Below are 26,918 nucleotides of genomic sequence, written 5' to 3' on the forward strand. Positions count from 1 at the left end.
CTGATTCTAGTATGAAAAATTCAAAATACTGAAAATAGGATAGTAATGAACTTCCATATAACTACCATTCAGATCCAACAATTACCAAAGTTATATTTGCTTTGTCTCTATCCCCTTTTTCTTTGTGGAAGCATTTTAAAGTATATCCCAGACATGATGCCATTTTCAACCTTAAATACTTCAGTATGCATCTCTAAAAAAAATGTTCATTTTCTTACATAATCACAATGCCATTATCATGCCTACCAAAATTGTCAAAGTTATTCCTTGGTATCAGCTAATATATCTGGGGAAGTTAAAGAGCTGGTGCTTGATGAAGCCAGACTCTTTGGAGGAAAGTCCAGGCATTAGTAGCTTTCCTAAGCCTTCCTACCCCATGATTCCAGTGTGCAGCCAGCGGTGAGAGCCACTACCCTGGTCCTGCTCTCTGATCTGAAACAAACTCTGCGAATGTCCTCTAGTCCCTGATCACATGTTACACAATAAAAGAACCAAGGAAAACGTGACATGCCACAGACAGGATGAAAAGAAGGAAAACAAAAGCATTAAAATGTCAGTAAGGCATAGAACTGAATCCTTTGTATACTACAAGGAAACTCTCTCTCCAGGAGTTGAGGCCCACTCACTTGATCCACCAAATCCATCAAAGGTCTGAAAGGCCAGGAACTAGGGTAGTTCCCAGCTGCCTGGGCGGCTCACAGGGCCCGTAAGCACCTTTGCTCTGGGCCAGTCTGCATCATTCCTCCACTCTATTTCTAGCTCTTCTTGCTTCTGTACATACTGTCTCTCTGGCCTAATATTCTGGCAAACTCTGAGCCTCAGCACCTGGTCTTGGAGAGGATTAATTATATAGGCCTGTGGTGTATGTGTTTGGTGGGGGGCGGGGGGGAGGGGTGCATGCCAAAACTTCTTGGGTATTGGCACTGGGATATAAGTACCACAGTCTTCAATTTTACTTATTTATTTCATTAAAAAAATAACTAAACAAAACGTCCTGCAAAAAGATGAGGCTGTATCACTGCAGCTAAAAATACCTCTGCTGAGGGCGTCCGCATACCAGCTCCTCAATTAGAGATGCTACAGGGCGCTTTGTGAGCTGTGCAGTGTTGGCGGCGCCACAGGGGCTCTGGGCGGCTGGGGACAATCCTTGGAGCAGTGACTAGCTATTGCTGGATGGAGGAAGGCTGGCAACAGCCATCAAGCCAGCATGGAGATCTGCACACGTCAGGTAACTCCAAAGCCCCTCTTGCTTTATGGACCCAGTGCCCAAGCCAAGAAGCCTCTTGCCCTCTTGGCATCTTTGAGGATAACCCAAAGTAATAGGGGACTGGTCTTGACTTCTCTGAGGTTCATATATGCATAATAACCACCAGAGGCAGTATGCCATGCTGTCTGGCTCAGGGTATGTCTGTGGTGCTGGACAGCAACCGGTGGGTGGGGTGAATGGTAACCAGACTTGCTGGAAGTGTCTCAGTGGCCTCAGGAAAGCGCTGCTTTAAATGCAAGCTGACATCAGAAGGGGGAGACTCTGTGGAAGCACAGGGCTTCACAATAAGGGCCTCTTTCTCTGGCACTCTTTTCTTCTTAGCACCCACAGGTCATTTAGTCCAATACACTCATTTTTATTGGGGAAGATGAAGCCTCAGGGAGGTGAAATGATTTTGTCAAGGTCACAGAGACAGTAAATGGAAGAGTCAGGACTTAAACATGGGATTTCTGATTACAGGTGTAGTGCTTTGTTCTCCTATACTGTGTCATCCTAATGAATGGATTCATTATAAGCATTCAACAAGTGTTAAAAGAGCTATGGGAAAAGAGATTTTCAGTTCAGATGCCAAAAGGACTAAAGACTGTCAGGAGTGTGCTGCCTGGATGATTCTGCAATCCCTGCAAGTTCTGGGAAACTCAAGGGTCAAACTCAGCAACTTAATCAGATGTTCAGTGGGAACAGTGACGACTCCGCAGTCTGTGATCTTCAGCCAGAGATCCAAAGCCATTCCCTCCTTTTTTCTCTGGGAGTGGGAAACACTTGGTATTAGATTGGCTAGGGGCTATCGGGAGAAAAGGAGGCAAGGATAAAGACAAGGCTGTCTGATTTGATCTGGCCATTAACTCCTTTCTCATTTCTTGGCATTGTGTGTGACCCTTATGAAAAAATGAGGAAGTTTGTGTCAAGAGCATGAAAGATAAGGGTCAAATAAATAAAAAGTTACTGAGAAAACACATTTACTGGCATGGGGGAAGGTGCAGACTTTTTCAGAAGAACACAATGCAAACCTAACATTGCCAGAGTGCCCAGTGTGCAGGGGACTTGTCTAGAGTCCTGTGTTGTCCAATATGGTGGCCACTAGCCCCATGTGGCTATTTACATTAAAATTATTTAAATTTCATAAAGATTCTATTCCTCAGTTGCATAAACTGTATCTCGAGTGCTCAATATCCATATGTGGCTACTGTACTGGACAGCAGAGATAAAGAATATTTCCACCAACATAAAAAGTTGTGTTAGACAGCACTGGTAGAAGCTGGTTGTCTTTTCATCTCTAGCTGCCTGCAATGAGCAGTTTCTGAAACCTCTTTGAGGAGAATTGAACTTGGAAAAGCTAGAGGGTCCCATAATTCATTCTCTAGCAAACCTACTAAGCTCATAGCATCTGGGAGCATGCACCAGGCTCACCAGGCCCTAACCCTTTCTTCCCCAGTGCCTTGTTTGCATGTTCACAGCCACTCCGACCTTTGCAAATTTTATTCAGTTTCTATTTTATGCTGTTTTAATTGATGTTTAATATAGCTTAACTTGTGTGGTGTTCCAAGCCCCTCACCAGGGGGCCGCTCACAGGCAGAAGCACAATTAATAGCAATCCTGAGAAAATTATGCCCTGTATCAAAGCTGTCATTGTACCATAAAAATGCTTATTATTACTATTGAATTCTCCAGTCCTGACACCTCCCCATGTTTACTAGGTAGCAGATAAACCTCTGTGTTTGTGCCTTCTCTACTCTACCACACCATTAGGACTAAATATAGCCCTCATGTGTATGTTTAGCTCCATTTAGCTGTGCTTTGGAAAAGGGGAAAAAATCAGAGTTAATAAAATTAAATTGCTGGAAAATGTGATTTGTTCCTCCCCCAATTGACAACCCCTTAAAAGACAAACAGACATCACTGCTAACAAGAAGGGTAACCAGCCTCTGCTACAGGGTGGGAGAGACCCCAGACCCTGACAGCATAGCCTGGCTCCTGCATCAGCCTCGTGGCAGAGTAGAGGCAGCAGGTCAGGAGTACAGGATACCGGGGAAAGGATGGCACTCATGGGCCCACCCTGTGCCCTGCCTCAACTTGACCAGAACAGAGTGTTTGAACTAGAGTACCCTAGGGAGTTGGAGGGCAATCCCAGATGGGCAATATGACCTCCCTATAACTCTCTCAATTGAACAATGCAACTCCCCTCTTAAAAAAAGAAAAAGCCCCAACTTACGATAGTTTAGCACTCCTTGGTTTCCTCTGGGCTTATCTGAAGCTTAGATTTGGCACAAATAGACAGCAGCTTTTCTACAACTACATATGAGGAAAAGCAATGGAAAATTCCAGGTCTGTCAGACACCTGTACTCCTCCTCCCCCGGAATGCTTTCTCAATCTGTGTGTGGTTATCTTTGCACCCCTGTCTAGGAGATTCCTTACAGAAGGCCAAGGCCCCGGATGACTTCTCTGACTTAGGCCCTCATCCCTATCTCACTAAAATAATATAAAGAGAATGCACTTCCTTACCTCTCTGTCTGCCTCCATCACATCACCTACTCCCTTTTATATGCCACTGTCATATTCTCAAATTATTACTTGTACTTCAGGTGGATGATGAGGCCGTTGTCTGGGAGGCACTGTGGGGATAAAGGTAAGAGCAATACAACAGGAATGTGGAGACTTTAGCTCCACCATGAATTTACCGTGTGAATGTGCCCAAGTGATGAACTTCTTCATGCCTCAGTTTTCTCATTTACTGTGAAATGTTTGGATTGGACTATATAACCTCTAGAGCCCTTATATCTATGAAAGGCTATATAATTCAGTATTATGAGGGTTGTATGCTCAAGTCCTTGGAAACTGAATGGGTCATACTCACTTCTATTAATAATTTGGTTTTTATCTTTGCACTTAATGCTGTTTGGAGAATTGTTGATTTCCATTCCTAAATTTTTCTAACCAGCAAAGGAAAAGCTCTATTTTAGTTTGTTTGACAAGAAAACGTCTATAACTAGATTGAGTTTCCCATATTATATTTGCTTTGCCTTCTTCCATCTTTGCCTAAAAAAGGAGTTTCTAAAAAGCCAGAAATGTTTTCTGCACTCAGGCATAGCAGGGATGAGGCTGCCTTGGCTGGAGGAAGAAGATGGTGCGCATCTCGAGCCCCAGTGGAGCAGGACTATTTGCCATCTGCTGCACTCGTTGCCTCGTTTCCAAATCAGGCCTGGTCTGTAGTTTGCTGCAAATATTAGGAGCCAAGCCATTTCCCACCCATGGCAAGCCTTGAACCCTTTGTATCCTGGCTGCCAAGATGATCTGAAAGCAGGGGTCCACTTTCCAGCTTAGGGAAAAACGTGCAATAAACGGAAGTAGATTATTCTCTTCCCTCCCTCTCGCCACTCCCAGCCATTTTTAAAGCTTTACACTAAAAAGGAGGAAGATCTGTCCGACAAAGCTGAGGAAGATGATGGAATTGTCAGGCCAGAATGCTTTATTAATGATCCATGGGAAAAAAACAATCGTCCTGCTGGCAGCTTCACATGTAATTAACCAGCTTCACAGAGAGCTGGCTGCCTTCTCCAGGCCTGGCATCCGCAGACTGCAGAGCTACCTGACACAGCGACACTGGGTTTCTAGCGAAATCTCCCCACTGGGAGAGGGGCATCCAAAACAGTGACCTCAACCCACTCGGTGTTCAGGAAACATGACTGAGATGGCAGTGCTACTCTGGAGAAGGCTGGCTGGGTGCTTGGGCTGACACAAAGACTGCGACCTCCAGGCTGGCAACAACCAGCTCTGGGAACTGCCCGCTCAGGTAAGTGGCTGAGCAAGGTTCTCTTCCAGGTAGCCCTCCAAATGCTGCCTCTCTGCCAAAAGTCTACACAGGCAGGAGTTTCTGCAAATTGGCTCATTTATGCCATAGCAGCAAACGTCAGCACTAATGGGAGATGAGAGGGCCTGGGGGTTGAGACCACACTGGGCATGGGGGACAATAGTTGCTTCTGTGTAAGAACCAACAACCTTTAAAATATGGTACATAAAGGAGAAGCAGCAGCTGGGTTAACCAAGCTTTGGCTTTGTAGTCAGTGCCAGCTTCCCTCCTAAGAGTGCTGGGATTCAAAGAACCCTGGTCCTCCCACCAGGTGAGTGAACTTAATATGTATTTGCCATTTGCAATGAACCGTTTTTAAAATGTGCACCTAAGTGTGTGGCAGCTAAATGTCCTATTCTGGAAGTATAGGGAGGATTCCCCCATTACCTTTCCCAAGTGAGAGTTAAGAGACTGTTCCCAGTGAGGCTGATCAAAACACACACGCGCACATGTGCACATACACACACACACACACACACACCCATTACCTTTCCCAAGTGAGAGTTAAGAGACTGTTCCCAGTGAGACTGATCAAAACACACAGACAAACACACACACCCCTCTCTCTACCCCTCCCCATGCTTGTTTCTTTGGGGCAGAAAAAGGTGAGAAGAACTGTCTCCACTCTGCATCCCTGGTGGGTGCAAAACCCTCTAAGAACAAGAGCCCTTCCTTCACCCACAGCCCTGCTAAAGCCGGACCCCTGGGCACCTCATATTCTCCCAGGGTGAAATGAAATTACCACCTGAAGGTTCATGAAAGGAATGGCAAACCTTTGCACCTTCAGCAAAAGCAAAGCCAGTTCACAGGGGTCATGGACTTTTCACTCAACACACTCAATTTACATTCTGTGGAAAAACAGATAATAAAGGAAGGCTGTGTCCTTTAGAAAAAGGTTGGGGGCTGGGGGTGGGGACTTGGAAAGTGCTGGGGGAGACAGCAACTCCATCAGCTGATGCCGTATTGCCTCTGTTTGAGAGCCCGGCACAGGTGGGGAGCTCCTCAAAGCCACAGAGCTGGAGACCAGGCTCCACAGCAGTTTTCCTGTTCAGTACCTGCAGTCTCCTTCTTCACCCAGCTTTGATTACAGAAGTCAAACACAGTGATTCTCTCATTGCTACTAAAGCAGCCTGGAAAAAGAAATAATCCCAACTGCAAATCAGCAACATAACAGGCATTGGGAGAGGTCACTGGTGGCTTGGTAGGAAATGGATAGCTCATGACAAATGAATTGGTACTGCCTGCCATTTTTTCTTGCCGTCACTTGAATCAATAAGGGAAAAGGTGAATTGCTATTGATCTCTTCAACACCTTTCAACGATACTGTACAAATTACAGAAACACAAGGGGGTGGGTGAAAGAATGAAAGAGGAAGGACAGATGAAAGAATGTCTGGGCAGTGTAAGGCTGCTGTATTTTCCTAGAGGTAGTCTTCCAGCCACTGGGTGTTAGGCATGCATGGCAGTACATGTGAGTGTGGCAAAAAGAGCCCTTTCTCACACCTGGGAGGGCTGAAGGGCTGGCCATGGAGGGTAGTCTCAGTGGCCCCTCTGCACCTCACATGCTGGCAATGCTCCAGCAGGGCTACAAGGCAGGTGGAGTCATATGACTTCTCTTGATGAAAGGCTAGATTACTGAGAGGTGCTGTGGATCCCAAGGCCTCATGAATTTTTGAAGTTGCCATACATTAGTGGTGTTGGGATAGGCTATAACTGACTATAGTCAATGACTATAATTCTGGACAGGAAAGCAAGAATCAAAAGCTTCAAGGGCAATCTCTAGCTATACCTTACTAAACTCACTCCCTGGCTGACATTCCAAGAAAATACAGACAGGCAGCATGTTAAGGAAAACTATCTTGCTTTGTACTTGAAAATAACAAAGATCATGGCATCTAGGGCACAGGCCTGTCCTTTGAAACACTCTGGGGAAAAGACATGGCTGGGTCAAAATGTTCGAGGTCTAGCTGTAAACCGAGGGTGAAAGGGATACTGACCACACTCAGGCAAGATGACAAACTCTATGTAAATACGGCCTTAGGCAGACAACCAGGAAACAAGACACAGGGTTATGACAGCTGGGGGTAACAGCTCATAACACGAAGATGAACATCCGATGTCTGATTTTCCTCTTCAGCTCAAAAATAGTGTAACCAGAGTGGCAAAGACTGAGGGAACCCTTAAGTCCTCTGGGACAGATTCTCTTTAGGATATGCTCCTTATCAGAAGCCAAAGTCAGTACCCTGTTCATGTCCAGAAAAAGGCAACACAAAAGATTTCATGGCATAGAGAAAAGGAAATACTGGCCAAAATTTATTCCAACGGGGAACATCATGGTCAGATCTCAGGGCCCCAGACCAACAGTTCTCCTATTCCACCAACTGGGTATAATTATTTTCTGCTGGTGAGTGAAAAAAACGTTCTAACCAGAGGCCCCTCCTCTTCAGGTCACACAGCACTCTTAGAGCATCATCTGGGGTCTGGGTCTCCTTAGAAACTTCCCCACCATACCTAAGTATTCACCTTTTAGCATTCTCAAGGCAAAAGAGGACTTAGTTTCTCCATTTTGCAGCTGGCAAAACCAAGGCAGGCAGTCACTGACATGTGAAAACAACGAGAGCCCTTCACAATGCTCCTGGCACCCTCGCTTAAATTACTCTCCAGAGGCAGTGACTCAGGGTGTAATTGTATCATTCTGAAATCAGCTGATATCACAGTTAGCCAGTCTACCCATCTTTCTCCCCCAAATACCTGAAGGACCAAAACACGGCCAGAAAAAAAAAAAAAAAGTTAGTTACAAAGCTGCTGATGTGTTAAGAGTGGAAATGCTGAGATTAGGAGGAGGAAGTGGTTAAGTGCACCCTGGGTGTTTGGAAATGGCCACGTCTGCAGCCCTGGAAGCTGATGAAGAAGGAGCTCTAGCCCTTTCTGCCAGGCAGGCCACAAGACCGGCCCCTCACTCCAGAGGTAGAGAGCTTGGCTGTGAAAGGGCATGACAGTAAGATACAACTATTTACCAAATACCAGTCCCCTCCTACAAGGAATCTTCCAATTCCGAAAGTGACCCTATTCTAAAATTATCAAGTGGCAGGTGGCCAGGCCAAAAATCCATATCCAATCAGTGCTAATGGACTGTTTGTTGCATTTCCTAATCTAAGGCTGCAGCACTGCTATGAAAATCCTGGGTCAGTGGTTTCAGATTTATTTAACTGGAGACGTAATGGCACCCCAGCACAGCAAGCACTATAGAGATGGGTGAAGTGAAACGGCACAGGCAGGCCATTGGTGGGGAATGGAGGGACCTGTTGGTCTTATCTGCATGATCTTCTACCTCTAGCTGTACACCCAATGCCAAATCCCTTTCTGGTAACCATGATAAAGAATTTGACTGCATCAAGAGAAGGGAAAGGGGAGAAGAGGAAGGCATTATGCTAATCTGGAAAGGAAAATAGCATAATGACATAGTTTCCAGTTCCTTCTTTAATCCCCTGTTCAAGAGATACCTGTTCTTGCTACAGTAACCCTTCCAAACACTTCTTCTTGGAGTTCTTTTCCTATCCTTTTCAGCCTTATTTAACACCTAGATCTTTCTTTCTTTCTCTTTCTTTCTTTTTTTTTTTTTTTTTTTTTTTTTTTTTTGAGACAGTTTTGGTTTTGTTGCCCAGGCTGAAGTGCAATGGCACAGTCTCAGCTCATTGCAACCTCTGCCACCTGGGTTCAAGTGATTCTAGTGCCTCAACCTCCCAGGTAGCTGGGATTACAGGCATGTGCCACCAAACCCGGCTAACTTTTGTTTTTTTTAGTAGAGATGGGGTTTTGCCATGTTGGCCAGGCTGGTCTTGAAATCCTGGCCTCAAGTGATCCCCCTTCCTCGGCCTCCAAAGTGCTGAAATTACAGGCGTAGGCAACTGTGCCCAGCCTGTGTTACCACCTAGATCTTTCTTTAGGGCTTCTGCTGGCACTGTGCTAAGTGTCTTCCAACTGTTCAACTTAATGCAGGTCAAGGACAAATCTATGGCAATCCTGGATTGTTGTGTTCATGGTAGCAAAGTATGGAGACACAAAGGAGCACTGCTGTTCTGTCAGAAGATGAAGAAGCCTGCACCAGCCAGGATCTAGATAGGTATCACTGTATCCCTCATTTTCAAGTTGCAGTGACAATGTGAAAGAAGACCTGTATCGACAGAGACAAAGCAGAGAGCCCTCACTATTGGCAGATAAGTCTCCAAATACCCCATGGCAAGTACATGACTAAGATGCTCAAACTATTATTCCTTAGATATCCATGAGGTATCCGTGGAGTCCTGGTGTCACCTCTCCCTTGGTGACGGCCTTATCAGTCCATAGCCAAGTCTAGAAAAGGCATCTTGCATAGGTTAAGACTTGCTGGCGTTACCTCCAGACCTTTGGTTTTTCACTGAAGGTAATACTGCCCAATGTGTGGGACCATGAGGAATCAGAGGCTAAGAGACCTTATGTTTTTTTACTTTACAGAAAAAAAGACTGGCTGATGCCCTGAGAATACTTAAAGAAATAGTCTTTTGCAAACTTAGACCAAGGATGGCAAACAGGTTTCCATTAAGTGCCAAATTCACTCAACTGGTAGTAGTAGTGAGGATCCCTGTTTTGAGAAGGACCTGAGCCCTAAGCCAAAGCAGCGGTGTGACTGACTGGCAATGTCTGCCATGGGTGGACAGCCCGAACAGGGTAGCATATGCATATGTGCTATCACTGGCTTAGACAGGTTTGGGGAGTGAAGAGCACTGGGAGGGTTGTTCTTTGTTGATTCTAATCTGAATGCTGCTCACAACACCTAGATCTAGCCTAGAACTCTACTCTGGTTTTGTCCATACTGAAGTTCAAATCCTAAATTTCAGTTAAGCTCTGAGAGAATTTCTACTAATAATAAAAATGATGCTGCGAGCTGCTGTTCACTGAGTGTTTAATATTATGGTTTGTGAGGAACAGCTTACACGTATACTTAATTTTCACAACCCTAGTGAGAAGGTACCCTCCTTCCAGAGGTGAGGCAATTAGGTTTAGCAGGATGGCTGCATTGCACAATGCTAGGGATATCCTCTCAGTTTAGAGAGTTTAAAGAATGTGTCCATGGTCACACAGGAAATGGTGAAACTGGAATGAGAACCAAGGTCTGACTTTTCACATGCTAACAGAGTTTTCGTTAGGAAGGAAAAGATGCCCTTAAATGTCCTTAAGAAGAGTCTAAGAATGAGCTATTCCTTTCTCACTATGTGAAACATGTTGTTTGGAGCAGGTTAGGGCATCTCTGTTCTTAATTCTCAAGCTTGCTCATAATCTTATTTCATGCACCACAGCATTTCATAACAGACCATTGGTCACTTTCATTTTCAAAATCCATTTAAGTGCAGCTGACCAGAAGCTGTGACGGGTGGAGTAGCAAGTGGGAAGTTCATCAATACAGCCAGGTTTGGAACACAGAGGTTCTTTTCAAGGAGTGGGCATGCTAATGGCAAGAACAGGTCAGGGTGAAAGTCAGCTCATCCACCAGAACAGTCGCCCCTGTGTCCTTGGGGGAGTCACATGTGAAACACCAGAATGTTAGTATTACCTGGAGAGCAAATGCAATCTACAGTCTGCTTGTGCTTTGCTGGTGGCTCAGGTAGCCTTGCTATTGTATATTAAGAGCTGTATTCTAAAAAGATCTGAGTTGAATTTTGTAATTCCATAGGGGATATTCAGACAATGGACATGGCTTGCAATGTTTAGGACAAACAGAACAGGGAGGCAAAAAGCCTGAAGACACTCCAAACATGCCACATTAAAGCTCACACTTGCCAGGTGCAATGGCTCATGCCTATAATCCCAGCACTTTGGGAGGCCGAGGCAGGCAGATCTCTTGAGCCCAGGAAATGGGAATGGGAAACATGGCTAAACCCTATCTCTACAGAAAATATATAACATTAGTTGGGCATGGAGACACGGGCCTGTAGGCCTACCTACTTGAGAGGCTGAGGTGGGAGGATCACCTGAGCCCAGGAGATTGAGGCTGCAGTGAGCCATGACTGTACCACTGCATTCCAGCCCTGGCGACAGCGTGAGACCCTGTCTCAAAAAAGCAAAGCAAGCTAACACTCAAACTCAAGTCTGCATGGGCGCTCCTGACCAATCTCTGGGTTCAGAAGTTCTTTTGAAAACAAGTAGTGGGCAGGTCTGTGTGAGGTTATCTTTAGTTTGTCAAGAAATTATCTGCTTGTCTGTAGATACTGCCAAATTAGGCTTTTAGACGGAAGTTAATAGACTTTACCATAAGGTATTTCACCTGAAAAATAAAAATTCTGAGCTGCTTTTCTTCAGACCTTTGTTATTAAAAATATTAGCTTCCATCTTTTTTTTTTTTTAGAGAACACTCACCAAAGCTCAAGAAGCAGTGACTATTCAGGATGACTGAAGAGGTAAGAGATACCAGGAATTGTTACTGGGAGCATCTGATATATCTAAATGAAATAAATGGCACCCAGCTCTCCTAGCACAAACCCTACATTTTGGTGGAGTCCAGCAGTCTCTTCCTCCTGATAATATTTTTCCATTTGTTCTACGTCACAAGCCCTACATAGCTATAAAAGGGGGAGACCAGGAGACTCAGTGTGCCTGCCAATAGCTGTCTTCCATAGGAATGGCTCATTAAGAATATCATTTCATGTCAGATGGGTAGACTGTATCGAACACCGTGAGTGGCAAGGGTTCTGCTTAGCCAGGCACTGTTTCATGTCCTTATGTGATCCAGTACATGCATTCTCCAATGGCAGTCACTGCCCACTATCCTCATGACCCAGCCTCAGTTGAGATGAGGCATAAAGTAAGTACTGTGGACCCTTTAAACAGAAAAAATGCAAGAGGAAATAATGTATGAGGCTTTTACATCTTTACTCTGGGCTGAGCTGGGTCAGACCTAAAGATGAAGAGGAAAAGTGAGTGCCAGGAGTCTTGGAACTGCTAAGGTTTCTATTGCTTCTACTTGGGGGGAAAAGTGAAACTGTCAGGTCTCAGGACTATATGTCTTTCTCCCCCCACCCTTGTTTTTTTTTTTTAAATAGGAACAACAGTAAGAAAAACAAATTGATCTGACAGAGAAAATATATAACTCTCTTAAGAAGAGTTTACTATAGTAGGGACTCATTCCCTAGGGGAAGGGAAGGAAAGCTTCAGCTGAAAAGGATTTTCTTCCCTGGCCCAGAATTACATCCTTGAGGCGTTCCTACATGTCCCAAGGAGGCCAAATCTCTTGTGGTCCTAAACTAGTCCTTATTCCACTCCTAATCCCAACAGCCATGCTGGGATAGCAATACTAGCCTCTGGAGGGCAGTGAGGCCTATCAGACCTACACCAGTCAGCCTGTATGACATAATTACAGGTTGTAGGATCTTGGCCAAGCCAATGAAAAATTAGGCGCAGTACCTATTTCAGAATGGATGCAATTCTATGCTTGACTGGCTATGAAAGTTCTAAGGAGAAGAATAGGGAAACAGCCGAGCTGAGCCAGCAGCTTTGCAGACAGGAATCCCACTGGAGCCAGCACAGTATTGGCACCTATCAGCACATGCTGCTGAACTCCCTTGGGAAAGGCCACCAGTGACTTGAGACTCAGCTACTTCCAGACGTTAAAAGCTGCTAGAGGAAGTCCAGCAGTCAAGGGAAGAAAGGCAATGGGGCAGCGTCCCCCATTGTATATTTCTACCTCAAGTCTTCTCCTTGTGATGCCACTTTCATTTGATGGCCCTCCCTCTAGGGCTTTTGGAAGTACCTGGCAAAGGGCCAGGAACCCAGAAGTGAAGGGGCTGTAATAGACAGATAACAACCTGGTATTCACGAAGAGCTTACAGCCCATCTCCAAACAGGAATTAGTTGACCTGAACTTCAAAATTAACTCTTCACTCATTTAACAGTCTTATCCACAAAACAGACACATACCAGGGAGGGAGAGATTACTTAGACTATGTGCGGAGAGTGAAGGGGTGTGGTTTCTATTTGAACACTAAACATCTTTCAAAACATTCAACATTATCTCATTACCTTTAAATATACTGGCTGGAAAGACGGGGAGACGCAGGCAGGTCATGGTCCTGTAGTAAGTGCACAGTCAGATTTTGGCTACAGACTTTTTCAATGAGAAGCTGATGAATTAGCAGCCCTGTGTCCAGCTTCAATACTTCAAAAAAGTTTCCCTCCCGCCCTGACAAATGCCGAGCTTGGAGAGCTTTCCTAAAGAACCATAAAGGTACAAAAGAACAGGCCTTCTTCCCATTCTCTAGAATTAGGTCACAGGGAATCAATTTGATATGACAAACATTTATTTATTGAGTATCTCTTATATACTAGGCATGGAGTACAAAGACAAAACATGGTTCCTGTCTGTGAGGAGCTTAGAAGCTAGTGGGGAGAGACTTGGGTCATAGATCCCTTCTATACTATTGGTAAGTGCACAGCAGGTGTATGCACAGGGTGCTGTGGCAACTGATGGAAGGATATCTCACCCTGGGAAAGCAAGGATATCTCAGCCTGGGAGACCAATGGAAGGCTTCCAAGAAAAGGTGATGCACCTTCTAGAATAGGAATGAACAGGAAAGCAAGCAAGAGGGACGACTGATGTGCTGGGCAGAGAGCATAAGTCTACCTAGAGATGGGAGAGACAAAATGTAACAGTATATATGACGAACTGCCAGTATAACAAGTCCATTCTGATAAGGCACAAAGTATGAAGTGAGTGGGGGTGGTGAGACACAAAGTTGGAGAGGTAATCAAGAATATATGTAAACTGAGATGAGACTTTATCCCAGAGGCAATGGGGAGTTATATTTTTTAAAGAAAGGAAACAACACAGTCAGATTTGTCTTTTAAGAGAGATTAGATATAGGAATATAGACACACAGAGAAAATGGGAAAAGTAAGGCCCACAAAAATCAGACGGCAGATGAAGCAGGCATCAGACAATCAACAGACACAGAAGCTGTGGCAAGAGCAGAGTAGATATTTAGGGAAGGCGTGGTCACAGCAAATCCCCCAAAGTCCTCTGTAGTCTTGCAGGATCAGAATCCATGCCTTACAGAAGACTGACTCTTAGTCAATGTGGGACCTTCAGGGAAGTCCTCTGCTATTCCTTTAACAAGTTCCAGATATACTATGGTTGAAAAATGGTTAAATATGACTGAAAGAACTATTGCCTTCTAAAAGCAAAACTGGCAAGATTTAAGGAGAAAAAGCATTTGATTTGGAATGCAGATATTTGAATTTTAGTATATGTCTTACCACTAGCTCTGTTGCTGTGCATTTTGGTTTTGTGAATTGTAAAACAGGGTTAATATTTTGCTTATAGGTTTGCTATTAGATTAAAATGAAATATGCATGAAAACACCTTTAAAATGAGAAAGTGTTATATAAAATTAAAGTTTGATTACTATTAAGACAGGAATTTTTCTTACCTGAGCCCTCTTCAAAGAATATGGCCTATAAGAACAAACTGCTTGAAATTAAAGACCACTGGTGGGTGATGAACTGTCAAGAATGTGTCAGGAGGTGAGAAAGGCCTTAGCCTCCAAACAGCCTTTAAAAGCTTGTAGGATGAGAGAGCTATTTAGAAAGCTGACCATAACATGTTACCTTTTTCCTGGGCAGTGGCTGAGATAATCTAGAATAACGGGGCTTTGTGAAAATAAATGAAATATCGCCGGAGAGCCTGCTTGCTTTTCCAGCAGGTAGTTATTAGTGGCTCACCAAGGGTTCCCAAGGGATATGACAATCAGGGAGAGTCAGGAGGGTAGGCTGCACTGGATTCACCCTCACCGGGTGTCCTTTACTTTCTTGGAATTCCCTGTGGCTTGAACTGTCCTCATCCCTTTGATTCAGAGATATATTTTGCTAGTGTTCCCTCTCTTGTGAGTCTCCTCTCCTCGACAGGGAAGGAGCCTGCACAGACAGATGGAATGGGAAGGACTAAGAGAGCACATACCACAGCGCTTGTGGGGTGATGTAGGGAAAAGACCGAGGGCACGGGAAGGACAGAGATTGAGATAAACTTGAAACTGCTTAGAGCAGTTTATCTATTTCAGACAGGATACAGCACACTTGGAGCTATGATGAAGGAAATGAAATCACTTTTTCTTTCATTCTAAGTTTTCTCTCTCAGGCATACACCCCTTCATAAATACACACCATATTTACGGCTGAGGCCACATTCCCCTGAAACATAAATACATTTTTTTCCAACAGCAACAGTTACCTGTAATGTTTTTCTGTATCTTTTTTTTTTTTTTTTTTAAAAGCAGGGAGTAAGGGAGAGAGAGGAAACCCAGGACTGTGCCCTGGCCACTGCAGCCTGCAGAATGAGCTCCCCAGGGGGACATCCTGCCTTTTAGTGCCAGCAGGGAGAAGGGAAATAGGTCAAGGCAGCAGGCTGAGTTTTCAGCTGGGGCTGTCCAGCATGAGGACATCATTTTTCAGGCAGCAGCAAAGAGCAATTCTTGTCTCAGAGAGGACAAAGGGGTCATCGAAAAAGGCCTTGGAAATGATCACCAAACCCACATACATTGCCCCTGTCCTCAGAAACTGCACCTCCTACAGCCTGGAACTGTGAAGAGTTAAACTGTGACACAGCTCTCTTTAAATAATACCTTAGGGCCCTTTCTCTAAGAGTTCGGGTTTCTCCAACACAGCAGTGAAAACACTGCTGTGCAGGCAGCAACTGGTCAGTGAGTATGTGCTGGCTAGCTGCCTTCTGAAAGAAAGTGAGAAGATATCTGAAATCACTGTTTTATTTCAGAACAAGGGCTGCAAAAAGGAAAGGATGGCTTGGGATTGCTACGTCAGTGTTTTAGACAGGAACACCAAGGCAGAAAAGAATCACATATCCAGGACTACATAAAAACTGGAGTGTGAAAACCTAGGAGTTTACACTTTCAAGCCAGTTATCTACCCATTAGCTAATGGTATCTCTCATCACTACTTCTGGGGGATGCTAGTAACGGGCACAGCTCCCCATCTGGGAAATCACACCAGATCTTCTTGTCCTTGACTGTGTGACAGGGAACTGCCTTAAAGAGTCAGATATATGTGGGGCATGGGTCGCCAAGCACATGCTATCCAATGGGACATGGCACTCAGAGTCACAGCTAAAGCCAACAGACACAATAATGTCATGCAGTCCAGCCTCAACGGCAGTGGACAGGACAACTGACTTAAATTTTCAGGGCTGTTACAAGCCATTTAAACCCAATTCAGCATACCATATACAGCAGTGATCAGCAACTTTTTTGGTAAACAGACTGATAGTATGTCATAACTACATAACTCGGCTGTTATAGTGTGAAAGCAGTTATAGATAATACATGAAAGAATTAGCATGGTCGTGTTTCAATAAAATTTTATTGTAAAAACTGGCAGTGGCACAGATTCGCCCACCCATGCTAAATACTAGCGGAGCCAGGTTAGAAAGAAATGCTGAGCTTACTCTGTCTCTCTGTGTGTGTGTGTGTGTGTGTTTGAGTAAAATCGTGATTGCCATTTGAGAGTTCCTTGGCTGCTTTGGCCATCAAGGTCAGAAAACCAGGTAATGGCACAGTGTCTCACTTACTGTTCTTCCTGTCCTGGGCCTGGCAGCACCACCAGAATGGCCAGACCACTGAGCTGGACTGTCTTCCCAGATTTCCAACTCAGGTAAAAGAGTAAAAGCCAACAGAAACCAATGGCTAAGGAGGAGCAACATGTAAAATGATGGTGTAAAAGAAGAAATGCAATGTAAGGGGGCAGGAGAAAAGTCACAAAAAGGAGCTGAGGGGTGGCCAGAAATGTCAGTAGCTCTGTGCTGACTAGGGTCACTGTAAAACAAATTTAAGGAAAGCAGCAATACGAGGCCTCAAGATAATCGGAGCCACCTGGAAATGGAGATAAAAGACTTGTCTAAAGCTTGAGAGCTCCACATGAAGATATAAGATGGAAAGACTATAATTCAGGCAGGAATTCCTGCATGGCCCACCTAAAGCCAGGACAATGCACTTATAAATATGGCATCATTTTATCAGTGCCAGGCACCCTGCATGCCAGCTTCCTGTCCTCTCCCTGGTAGAAAGCTGGCCCAGGGGCAGTCACCGTTACACAGCCCCTCTCCTCTCTGTATCTTCCTCCGGTCAGTTTATGGTTTCACATAGGGAAGTCCAACTTCATGACCTGGCCTCTGCGGGATCACATGAAGGGGCCCAGGAAGTACTTTGAAATCCTAAAATCTGTGGGCTTCATCTTTCCTAGGATAATGCAGATTTACGGTAACCAAGGAAAGCATGCAGGAGATAGAGAAATTCTGACCAAAGAAAAGATATAAACAAAAATTTAAAACTTTAAAGGGAAGGGATGGGGCAGGGCCAAGGACAATCACGTCTTCGAAATACCTGGTTATGGCCAGGCGTGGTGGCTCACGCCTGTAATCCCAGAACTTTTGGGAGGCCAAGGCGGGCGGATCACTAGGTAAGGAGATCAAGACCATCCTGGTCAACAAGGTGAAACCTTGTCTCTACTAAAAATACAAAAATTAGCTGGGCATGGTGGTGCACGCCTGTAGTCCCCGCTACTCGGGAGGCTGAGGCAGGAGAATTGCGTGAACCCAGGAGGTGGAGGTTGCGGTGAGCCGAGATCGTGCCATTGCACTCCAGTCTGGGTAACAACAGCAAAACTCCGTCTCAAAAAAAAAAAAAAAAAAAAAAAAAAAAAAAAAAAAAAAAAAAATTAGCTGGGCATGGTGGTGCGTGCCTGTAGTCCCAGCTACTCGGGAGGCTGAGGCAGGAGAATTGCTTGAACTCGGGAGGTGGACATTACATGAGCTGAGATCACGCTACTGCACTCCAGCCTGCGGAGTGAGACTCTGTCTAAAAAAAATAAAAATAAAAAATAAGTGCGTATCCAAGCTAAAACCCATGATCAAGGCAACAGGTAGAAGGTGCAAAAAACCAGTTCAACTTTGGCCATCTCAGCAGTGGCTCAGCCCCAGGAGAGTTCTTGCACTGTTGTGCACTGTGGGCACGGCAGAGGCTGCCTGGAAGGTAAGAGTTGCATGAGGTGGGAGGTCGTGGGTCCATACTCAGGCATCCATGCCTTGCTCAGGACTTCTGCTGAGGGCAGGAAGGACCTCTGCATCCAAGAGTACCAATGCATTGGGACTTTCCTCTTCCACTAGATCTTTGTGGGGTCAGGGGAGTAGAACAAAGAGAAGCATTCCTCAAGACAACTTATGAAATAAAAATGGAGGCACTACCTAGGTAAAAGTAAATGAATAAGCCTATAACAAAACAATCCTCTCCATTCCTACACTGTTCAGAAAACAGTTTCATACATAATAAAAGGGAAATGTTCAGGATAGTAGGCAATGATTGGAACTTTTAGTCAAAATTTTAAATTATTCAGTTTAGTCCATACTCACATTTTCTCAGTAAAAAGAGTTTTCAAAACAGCCAGCCCAAGTGATCATATAAGCATCTAAGAAAATGCAGAAAGGTTCTTATTGAGACCCTCAACCTAGGGATATGAAAGATTGGGCCATTATAATCAAGAAAGATCAACTCTGGATTGGAGAAAGGATCTGCAAACTCAATTACATGCCAAAAGCACCAAAGAGTTTCCTCAAAGAAACTGGGGAAAATTTTTATCTTTTTCAACAGTCAAGTATTATTAGCAAGTATAAGACAAAGGTAAGCTCACAATAACTATGGGAGAGTAAAAGAGCTTTGGGCCACGCACTCCTTTTAGTGGTCAGTATTCTCTTTGACCCCCTGGTACTTTTGGATCTCATGATGGGCCAGAAATATAATCAAGAAGAAAGGTGGCTGGGAATACAACAGTTGAAAAAGAAAGGGAAAGAAGCCGGGCGCGGTGGCTCAAGCCTGTAATCCCAGCACTGTGGGAGGCCGAGGCGGGTGGATCACGAGGTCAAGAGATCGAGACCATCCTGGTCAACATGGTGAAACCCCGTCTCTACTGAAACTACAAAAAATTAGCTGGGCATGGTGGTGCGTGCCTGTAATCCCATCTACTCAGGAGGCTGAGGCAGGAGAATTGCCTGAACCCAGGAGGCGGAGGTTGCGGTGAGCCGAGATCGCGCCATTGCACTCCAGCCTGGGGAAAAAAAGCGAAAAACCCCTTTCGGGGGGGAAAAAAAAAAAAAAAAAAAAGAAAGGGAAAGAAACTTTAGGAGATGTGAAACAATCAGAAGACAACAATGGTGAGAAATTTGACTTAGTAAATGATGAGAATGCCACCAACAAACGTCTTGGGCAATCCAATGAAAGGATTTCCTTCCTCCATCCAAAGCGCAACAAACAAACAAAAATCTCTTGCTGCATCCTTGGCAATGTCTTTAAGTTATGAATTTGGACAGACTCACTTGCTTTTCTCAACATAGTTACTTTGCAGTTCATTATCCAAAGGCCGGCAAAATTAGAAGGAAATTCTACAGTATCTGCCCCATCCACTTAATCCCTGGGCCACTTCAAAAATTGCAACAGTCACTTATAGACAACTGGAGTGTTTGGATTCTCTAAATACTTCTCTTGCACGGGTTATTTTTCATTGATAACAATTCAGGCGGCATTGTATAACTACAGAATGGGGGACGGGGCAGCACCTTCTATGTCAATATAAGGATTTTTACTTTGCAAACATCTTCATAAGCATCTTAACAAAAATATCTTTGTAAAAAATAAAATAGAGGGCAATGTGAATCTGATGATACAATTAAGCCCCCCAATCCTCCAACCATTGTGCGGATAGCCAACAAAGCAGATGTGATACCCAGATTGTTGCAGCTGTTTGGGAAATGGAACTGAGAATTCAGGATTTGTTTGGCCACTCCACTTTCTTTTACAAAATGAGAAGGCAAGCACTAAAGAAATACAAAAGAGGTGGCAACCAACAGTAGTAATACCTCTCTCAAGGACAAGATAGTTCAACATAAGCATCTCGGACTGCCAAGTGTTCTCCTGTTCTCTCACGCCTGATATATTTCTTAGCAATTCAGATCAGCTTGAGAGGCTGAAGCTTATCAACAGGTATTTTTATCACTGAGCATCCCAAAGAAGTACACGCATCTGCTCTCAAAGATCTACGAAGACTCATTAGAGAGACAGCCTCTGGGACCCTATAATCTTGTACCTCTGTGAGTATTATGAAAGCTGGAGGGACCCTATAGATATGATTGTAAAAGAAATGGGAACAAAGGCAGATCCAAAAATCCTAAGGCTGAGTCAAGCAAAGCTCCCGCTGTTCTTTCTTGTGCCCACCTAGCAGGACAAATGGCTGGCGTACTCCTGGAAAGAAGATGGATCTGTTGACGAAGGCTTGAGCAAAATTAGCAGGTAGAAGGGCACCACAGCAGCTGAGATCCTAACTCCTGCCTGCAAGAGCCAGCCCAACAGGCAGAAACAGAAATACAATTAAATTAAGTCAGAAAACCTGCTACAGAAAATGCAATTACTCAAAGATACAAATAAATGTTCAAAGAAAACTGGCCCCCGACAGGGTTAGTCAAGCTTCTAAATCCAGCTGGAGGCAGGCAGCTCAGGCTAATTCACCAAGGAGGAGGAATGCAAAGCTGTAAGCTCTCTGCATCAGGAGCCTGGCTGGCCTGGTGTTCACCACACATCCCAGGCCACCAGTGGAGAGGAGCAATCTGGGGGTGGCTGGCCAATGATGCAGGGCTCAGGGAAATAAGATGTGGGCAGACACAAGAATGGATTATGGATGTGCAAGTCTGAGCAGTAGATAAAGCAACAGGCTGATCTCTGACATGGCAGACCAAGGGAGCCTTTTTTTCTCACCCCTCCTCATAGAAGAAGCAACAGGAAGATGTCCTACCTCTCGCTGCAGCACCAGTTCCTTGGTGAAAAGTGTAGCTTCCTCGCTGAAGGGCTCTCCTTCCTGCACCAAGCCTGGGAGGTTTCGGGCTCCTCTGGGGCATTCAATACCTGTGTCAGGAGAAAAGGAGAATCTGTGATGAAAAGGTGCCCACTAGGCCTGCTGTCCAATGAGGGCAGTCCCCTGACACCTCCAACGAACCAGCAGGCATTACATCTAACTTCCATCCCTTCTATCTGAGACGAAGACAGAGTCAATGGGAGAAGTGGAGGAGGGGTTTAGTTTTCTCCAGGTAGAAGAAACTAACACTATCACAGCAGCACCAATGGATAGGGGCTCTCAGTCACAGCATCTGGGAATTATGAAGAGCACATGGGGAAAGGAGCCTTCCAAATAAGATGAGCAGGAACTCCTCATCCTGCACTCCTCTAACGTACAGTCCCACAGTCTTGCAGCTTGAGCCATCACTTATAGAAATGGCTCCCACACCTGCTGATATTCCAGCCATTCTGCCTCCTAAGCGCCATGCCCACTGACTCCTGGACATTTCTCTCCTTACTATCTGACTTTTACAACAAATTCAAAAGGGTTAATTCAGTGTCACTTTCCTCTTCAAATAAGCTTCCCCTCTGAACTCTGGCTATATTTTGGACAATAGTATCATCAGCTTTTCATTCAGGATGAGAGAAAAAAAAAAAAGCAGACACCTCAGAATACTGATGAAGTATTAGGTGCCCGGAGCCGAAACGACCCAGCTTCACATCCCAACTCTATCACTTATCAGCTGTGTGGCCTTGACCAAATTACTCACAAAGTCTCGTTTCCCTACTTGTCAAACAGGTATTTTAATATATCCACTGCTTAAGGTTGCTGTATGAACTAGGAGAGGTTATTCAGGATGATGCCTGCCACATGCAGAGGTTCACTATATCCTGTTATTATTCTGTATCATCGTTATCACTCTTAGCAAGTCCCGTGCTCAGAACCTCAAAATCCTCTTTGACCCCCACAACCAATCTGCCTCTGAAGACAGACTCCTATCCTTCGTATTCCTATCCTTCATACTCTTTTTGTATCCAACCACAGTATTCTGTGCAAAGTGCTCACTAACCAAATGAGACTGCCTTTCTTTGAGTCAACCTGTTAATTATGCAAGTATATTTACCACTAACAGTGGTCATCTGTGACAGACCATGAAATATACTACATTTTGATATCGAGACTTACAAATATTTTCAAAGAAATCTGCACTGTAGCTGTAATTATGAGGCTACATAATTACTCACATAATTCCACAGAAAGTGGAACTGGGCTACGGACATAGGAAACGAAAATGATGAACATCTGGGGGAGGAGTCATGGAGTATCTGTGTCTCTCCTCCTGCAGTAAGGCAGAACTAAGAGGTGCTAGCTTTAATTTACAAACAGCCTCAAGGGAATGTACAAGAGATGTGGCATAGGGACAGCAGAAGCAGGGTGTCTCAATGATGGCAAACACCTGGTTGGGGGAGACAAGGTCCCACTGCTGCTAGGACAGAAGGTACAGCTCTGTGAGCGAATAAAGCTAGGTGCCGTGCTGCTCATGTTTCTGGCCTGGGCACTGATTCAAGATGACAAAGCTCAGAAGAAAGGGAATAGGCTATATCTTGGGCTTTCAGAAGATGAAGAACGGAGCTTTCTCTCTGAGCCCTAAGGCCTTACAAATGGAATATACCATATCAAATAAAATGCTAGGCCAGGAGAAAGACTGCAGCAGGAGAGCAGCTTGAGGTGGCAGCAGGGCCCATTCTCCCACCCTTGCAAACATGAGACAGATGAAGGCCCCACCCAAGTGTCACATGGCTAAGATCACCAGGGCTGCCTCCTTCCTGGCACTTCAGTGCCAGCCTATAAGGGAGAAGTGGAACTTATTTTTGTAAGAGACAGCAATAAACTCATGAGCCAGGGAGCCCAAGATTAACCCTGCAGGGAGAGATGAGGCTAGAGAAAAATGGAATGAAAGATGGCCCGTGGTTTTTACACCATCAATAGCCAAAAACACTCTTCTTTTTATATCTGCAAACTAAGCAAGAACAAAATCGTCAGAGAGAAAAATAAACAATTCTATTGAACAATCTTGCCACATAACCACAGAAAAAGCATTGTTGCAGAAACAGGCATAATTCTAAAACAAGTGTTCAGTTTGTTTCTGACTCTTAGCAGCCATTTGGGTGGGACAGGACTGGGGTGCTGCTGAGTGGGGCTGCTATGAACTGGGGACTAGAACTGGGATGTAGCTGGGGTACCGCGCTGGGCAGCAGGAGCTAAAGGGCTGAATTTTCACTATGAGGGCACAAAAGATTTCTGAGCTTCACTTATTGAGTACCATCCTACTCCTGTCACTCTCTTGGTATTCTGAAATCTCACGAGGTTGGTCAAACTAGGGAGACTGCTGTAAAAGTGCGCTCTGAATCCTGGAGACCACCAAGTGATTAAATTGAGAAAACATGATGGCTCAGTGGGCCCAGGAAGCTAAACACATCAAGCAGAAATATATTCGAAACACTTTTCATGAGATAGTCCTTTGGGCCTCTGGAAACCAAATCCCAACCATTCTACGTAGACACAGCGGCAAAGAAGGGCCTTTGGTTTTTATGTTGCTAGTCCACTTCCCAGCAGTTGAGCCCCAGCGCAACAAAAGTAAGAAGCTGAAGTAGGCTGCTTCTGTGTCCTTTTTCAAGTAGAAATAAGTAAACATGCATTCACATCCATTCCCGTCAGGCAGAGGCAGAATCTATTCCCAGACTAAGGTACAAAGTCAAGGCCGGGAGAGCAGGACCGGCTTTATGATATCTAAATGTCTGAGTGTTAGAAATTTGCCGAGCCAAGCTACATCTATGGATAGAAGATACTGTAGATGAGTGTTTTTCAGACTTATTTTGACTATGACCCACATCCACATTTACATATGGGTTTAGACACCTGTATATAAGGGCTGGAAACCAGAAACCTTCAATAGACTCCAGAGTTCCAAAATAGTCACATCAGGCAGATTCTGCCAGTGCAGTTGGTTAGGCAGGAAGACCATTTCCTGACGTTTTCTTCTCTGTCATCTTGATATTACCTTTGCAGAGCAGTATTTATGTATGTATTTATTTATTTGGGGTTGGTTGTTATTGGAGGCCAGCTTAGCAATTATTAAGTTTCCAACAAAACAATGGTTAATCTTGACTATGTATGTTATACTGACAGTCTTTCTTCTGTTCACCATTTCGTTAAGGAAAAAAACAAAATGTTTATGACACTGAATTGATTTAAGACCTCTGGTTGGGCAAACACTCAGTTTGAAAATCACTAGTACAGACTGAGGTGTAAAGACAGAAGGCTGGAAGGACAGGACAGGCCCTGGTGGCTTTCTTGCAGAGTTAAAAAACAGTTCCAACTGAGAGTTTATCCAGTTTCTAGACCTCCTTTTGTGTACTGAGAGACCAAGGAACAGGGCAAAAAGTATGCTGTCCATTGACAGAGAGGAGACCACACAAATGTTAACATTCTAAAGCCAAAAAGTCAGTTGCTGCTGAAAGCCAGTGAGCAGGATCCTGCTGTGCCCTCCTCTCCCAAGAGCTCAGGGAGCAAATCAGCCTAATCCATGCTGCACCTTTCCTCAAGCAATGCCTGCACTGCTGGGCTGGTGATGCAATAAAATGGACTTTTAGAAAAAAAAAAAAAAAAAAGTTAAAGAAAACAGATAAAGGGAAAGAAAGTTGAGTTCTCAGCAAACCCAAGGCTGCTGATGCTCAGCTGGGCAGGCTGATAGGCAGCAATGGAGTGCTCCCAAGCCACGGAGGGCCGGGGACTGTAAATACGAAGTGAGATATCACCGGAGCTGCAGAAGTTCTCCCCAGCCAGTTGAGGAAGTGCCTGGCTGGATCCTGCATGTTACCACTAATAGCTGTCTTTTCTGATAACATACCAGGGCAGTGCTGCCTGCTGATAAGGATATATTAACTCAGCCGTGCCTCAAATGCCACAGGTGCAAGTGAAGTACCAAGCTCACCTCTGAAACAAGCACTTAAAGAAACACATTATTTTGTTTTAATAAAACAAACCACTATACCAAAAACAAACAAACAAACAAACAAAAAAACCCAAGAATTCTTGAGCATTTTCCTTCCCTATTATGGGGTGTGCCAGAACAAAGACAGATTCCCCAGGGGGGACTCGCTGACTTCCACAAGGGCAGGCACAGGAGAGGCAGGTAGACAAATGCCTGACCCACCTCCTGCTCCATGCGGCTCCTGCTCCTGACCTCTTTCAAACTCTACAGGTCCATCTACCTATAAGTAAAAACTCATTATTTTTCACACCTTTTCTAGACTTTCTGGGTTATGAATGGTTGTTCACAGCTATTTGAAACAAATGAAATAAAATAAAAAGAGGTTTTTGCTTGACTTTGTAGTTTAGGAAGACAAAATTCATTGTTCGCCATCAGCACATCATGATGCTGGTTTCTGCTCTGTCATTGACAGATTATTAAACTTACCCAGGCCTCATTGTCTCTGTTTATAAAATAACGGATATGCAAGGCCTTCTCTGGACACAAAATCTTCCCATTGGTTATGCCCTTTTGTGATTCCTCACCCAAGCTTTGACTCATGGAGTACAAAATATCAAACTTAAAATGCTGGGCTATGGAGCAATCATTCTATTAAAAAATTATACAATTAGAGACATTGACTAACTAGGTCAATTAACACAAACACTCTGGTCAGACAGCTTTGGAACAAGAAGTACAAATTCTTGTTAATGACAAGATAATGGGCTCTGTAAGATATTCTATTGATGGCTACGTGAAACTATGTATCGCTCTGAGTATTTTATACTTTTTGTCAAGTTTTATGATAACTAAGCCTCAGGACTCAAAATGTGTTCACTTTTTCTTTATTGGGCAGTGGGAGCTAAGGGAAGTGTGACAAATTGGCCTTGGCTGGAAGTATGTGACAGCTTCCCAATGGCATTTATTCTGGCGTAAGAGACCAGGCATTAGCTGAAGGAGACAAAACTCAAGTGGAAACAATAAACAGTTTGAAGGATTAGTCAGTGGTGTCTACAGTACGCCCACTGTGTTCTCACTACTGCATCAGACAGCACAGTGGGAAGGGCACAGAAGGCATGCAGGACATGCCTTGTGTCCACGGAGGATACTGAAAAATCCACCAGCTCACCTAGCAGACCCCCACCCCAGTTTAACTAATACTTGCCAATGTCTACCCTGGGCCAGGAAGATGAGGATTGCTGTGGAAGATGAGGATTCAATGATGAAAACACTTTGTGCTCATGAAGTTAATTACCAGCTAGGAAAGAGTATTTTCCTCTACTATTGTATAAGATATGTTACTGGTGACTGGATTTGCCATTTGGCCTGTATGTTGCAGAATGTTGAGAAATAGTACATGGCTGGGCACAGTGGCTCATGCCTGTAATCCCAGCACTCTGGGAGGCCGAGGAGGGTAGATCACTTGAGGATAGACCAGCCTGGCCAACATGGTGAAATCCTGCCTCTACTAAAAATACAAAAATTGGCTGGGTGTGGTGGTGTGTGCCTGTAGTCCCAGTGACTCGGGAGGCTGAGGCAGTTGAATTGCTGGAATGATGGAGGTGGAGGTTGCTGTGCGAGATTGCACCACTGCACTCCGGCCTGGGTGACAGAGCGAGACTCTACCTCATTAAAAAAAAAAAAGAAAAGTACATGATAGATAATTGGATTATGTTAGGCAGATGCATGTATGGCTAGGAAGCTGTTGGCAGAATGTAGTGGACAAGTCAATCACAGGGCTTAACAGGACACATCCCTCTTCACTAAGGAGACAGCCTTGGGCAGCTGTGCTTTGTAGCACATGACCCTGACCTCTGTTCTCTCCACACACCTCAAGCTGGGAATGGGAAGTCAGAGCA

The 26,918-nt window shown here is 44.5% G+C and overlaps 1 protein-coding gene and 2 long non-coding RNA genes across 4 annotated transcripts in view; all 3 read right to left on the reverse strand.

Moving 5' to 3' along the window:
• Positions 1-26,918, reverse strand: part of SND1 (staphylococcal nuclease and tudor domain containing 1) — a 457,598-nt gene that overhangs the window by 99,064 nt on the left and 331,616 nt on the right. For both annotated transcript variants that reach the window (XR_004268168.1, XM_032275661.1), the window contains exon 16: positions 20,985-21,094. Coding sequence is in view for 1 of the 2 variants with exons in the window: in XM_032275661.1 (XP_032131552.1) it covers positions 20,985-21,094 (110 nt within the window). In the remaining variant the exon portion in view is untranslated. The remainder of the gene's footprint in view (positions 1-20,984; positions 21,095-26,918) is intronic.
• LOC116549949 lies at positions 268-8,751 on the reverse strand. Its single transcript, XR_004268172.1, has 2 exons — positions 5,604-8,751; positions 268-5,502 (listed from the first exon to the last, which is right to left on the reverse strand). It is a non-coding gene; the product is annotated as an uncharacterized LOC116549949 (long non-coding RNA).
• Positions 21,672-26,453, reverse strand: LOC116549948. Its single transcript, XR_004268171.1, has 2 exons — positions 26,417-26,453; positions 21,672-25,652 (listed from the first exon to the last, which is right to left on the reverse strand). It is a non-coding gene; the product is annotated as an uncharacterized LOC116549948 (long non-coding RNA).

This window comes from Sapajus apella, unplaced genomic scaffold (genome assembly GCF_009761245.1).
Source record: "Sapajus apella isolate SASKATOON/1434 unplaced genomic scaffold, GSC_monkey_1.0 scaffold7, whole genome shotgun sequence".
NCBI classification, from domain to species: Eukaryota; Metazoa; Chordata; class Mammalia; order Primates; family Cebidae; genus Sapajus; species Sapajus apella.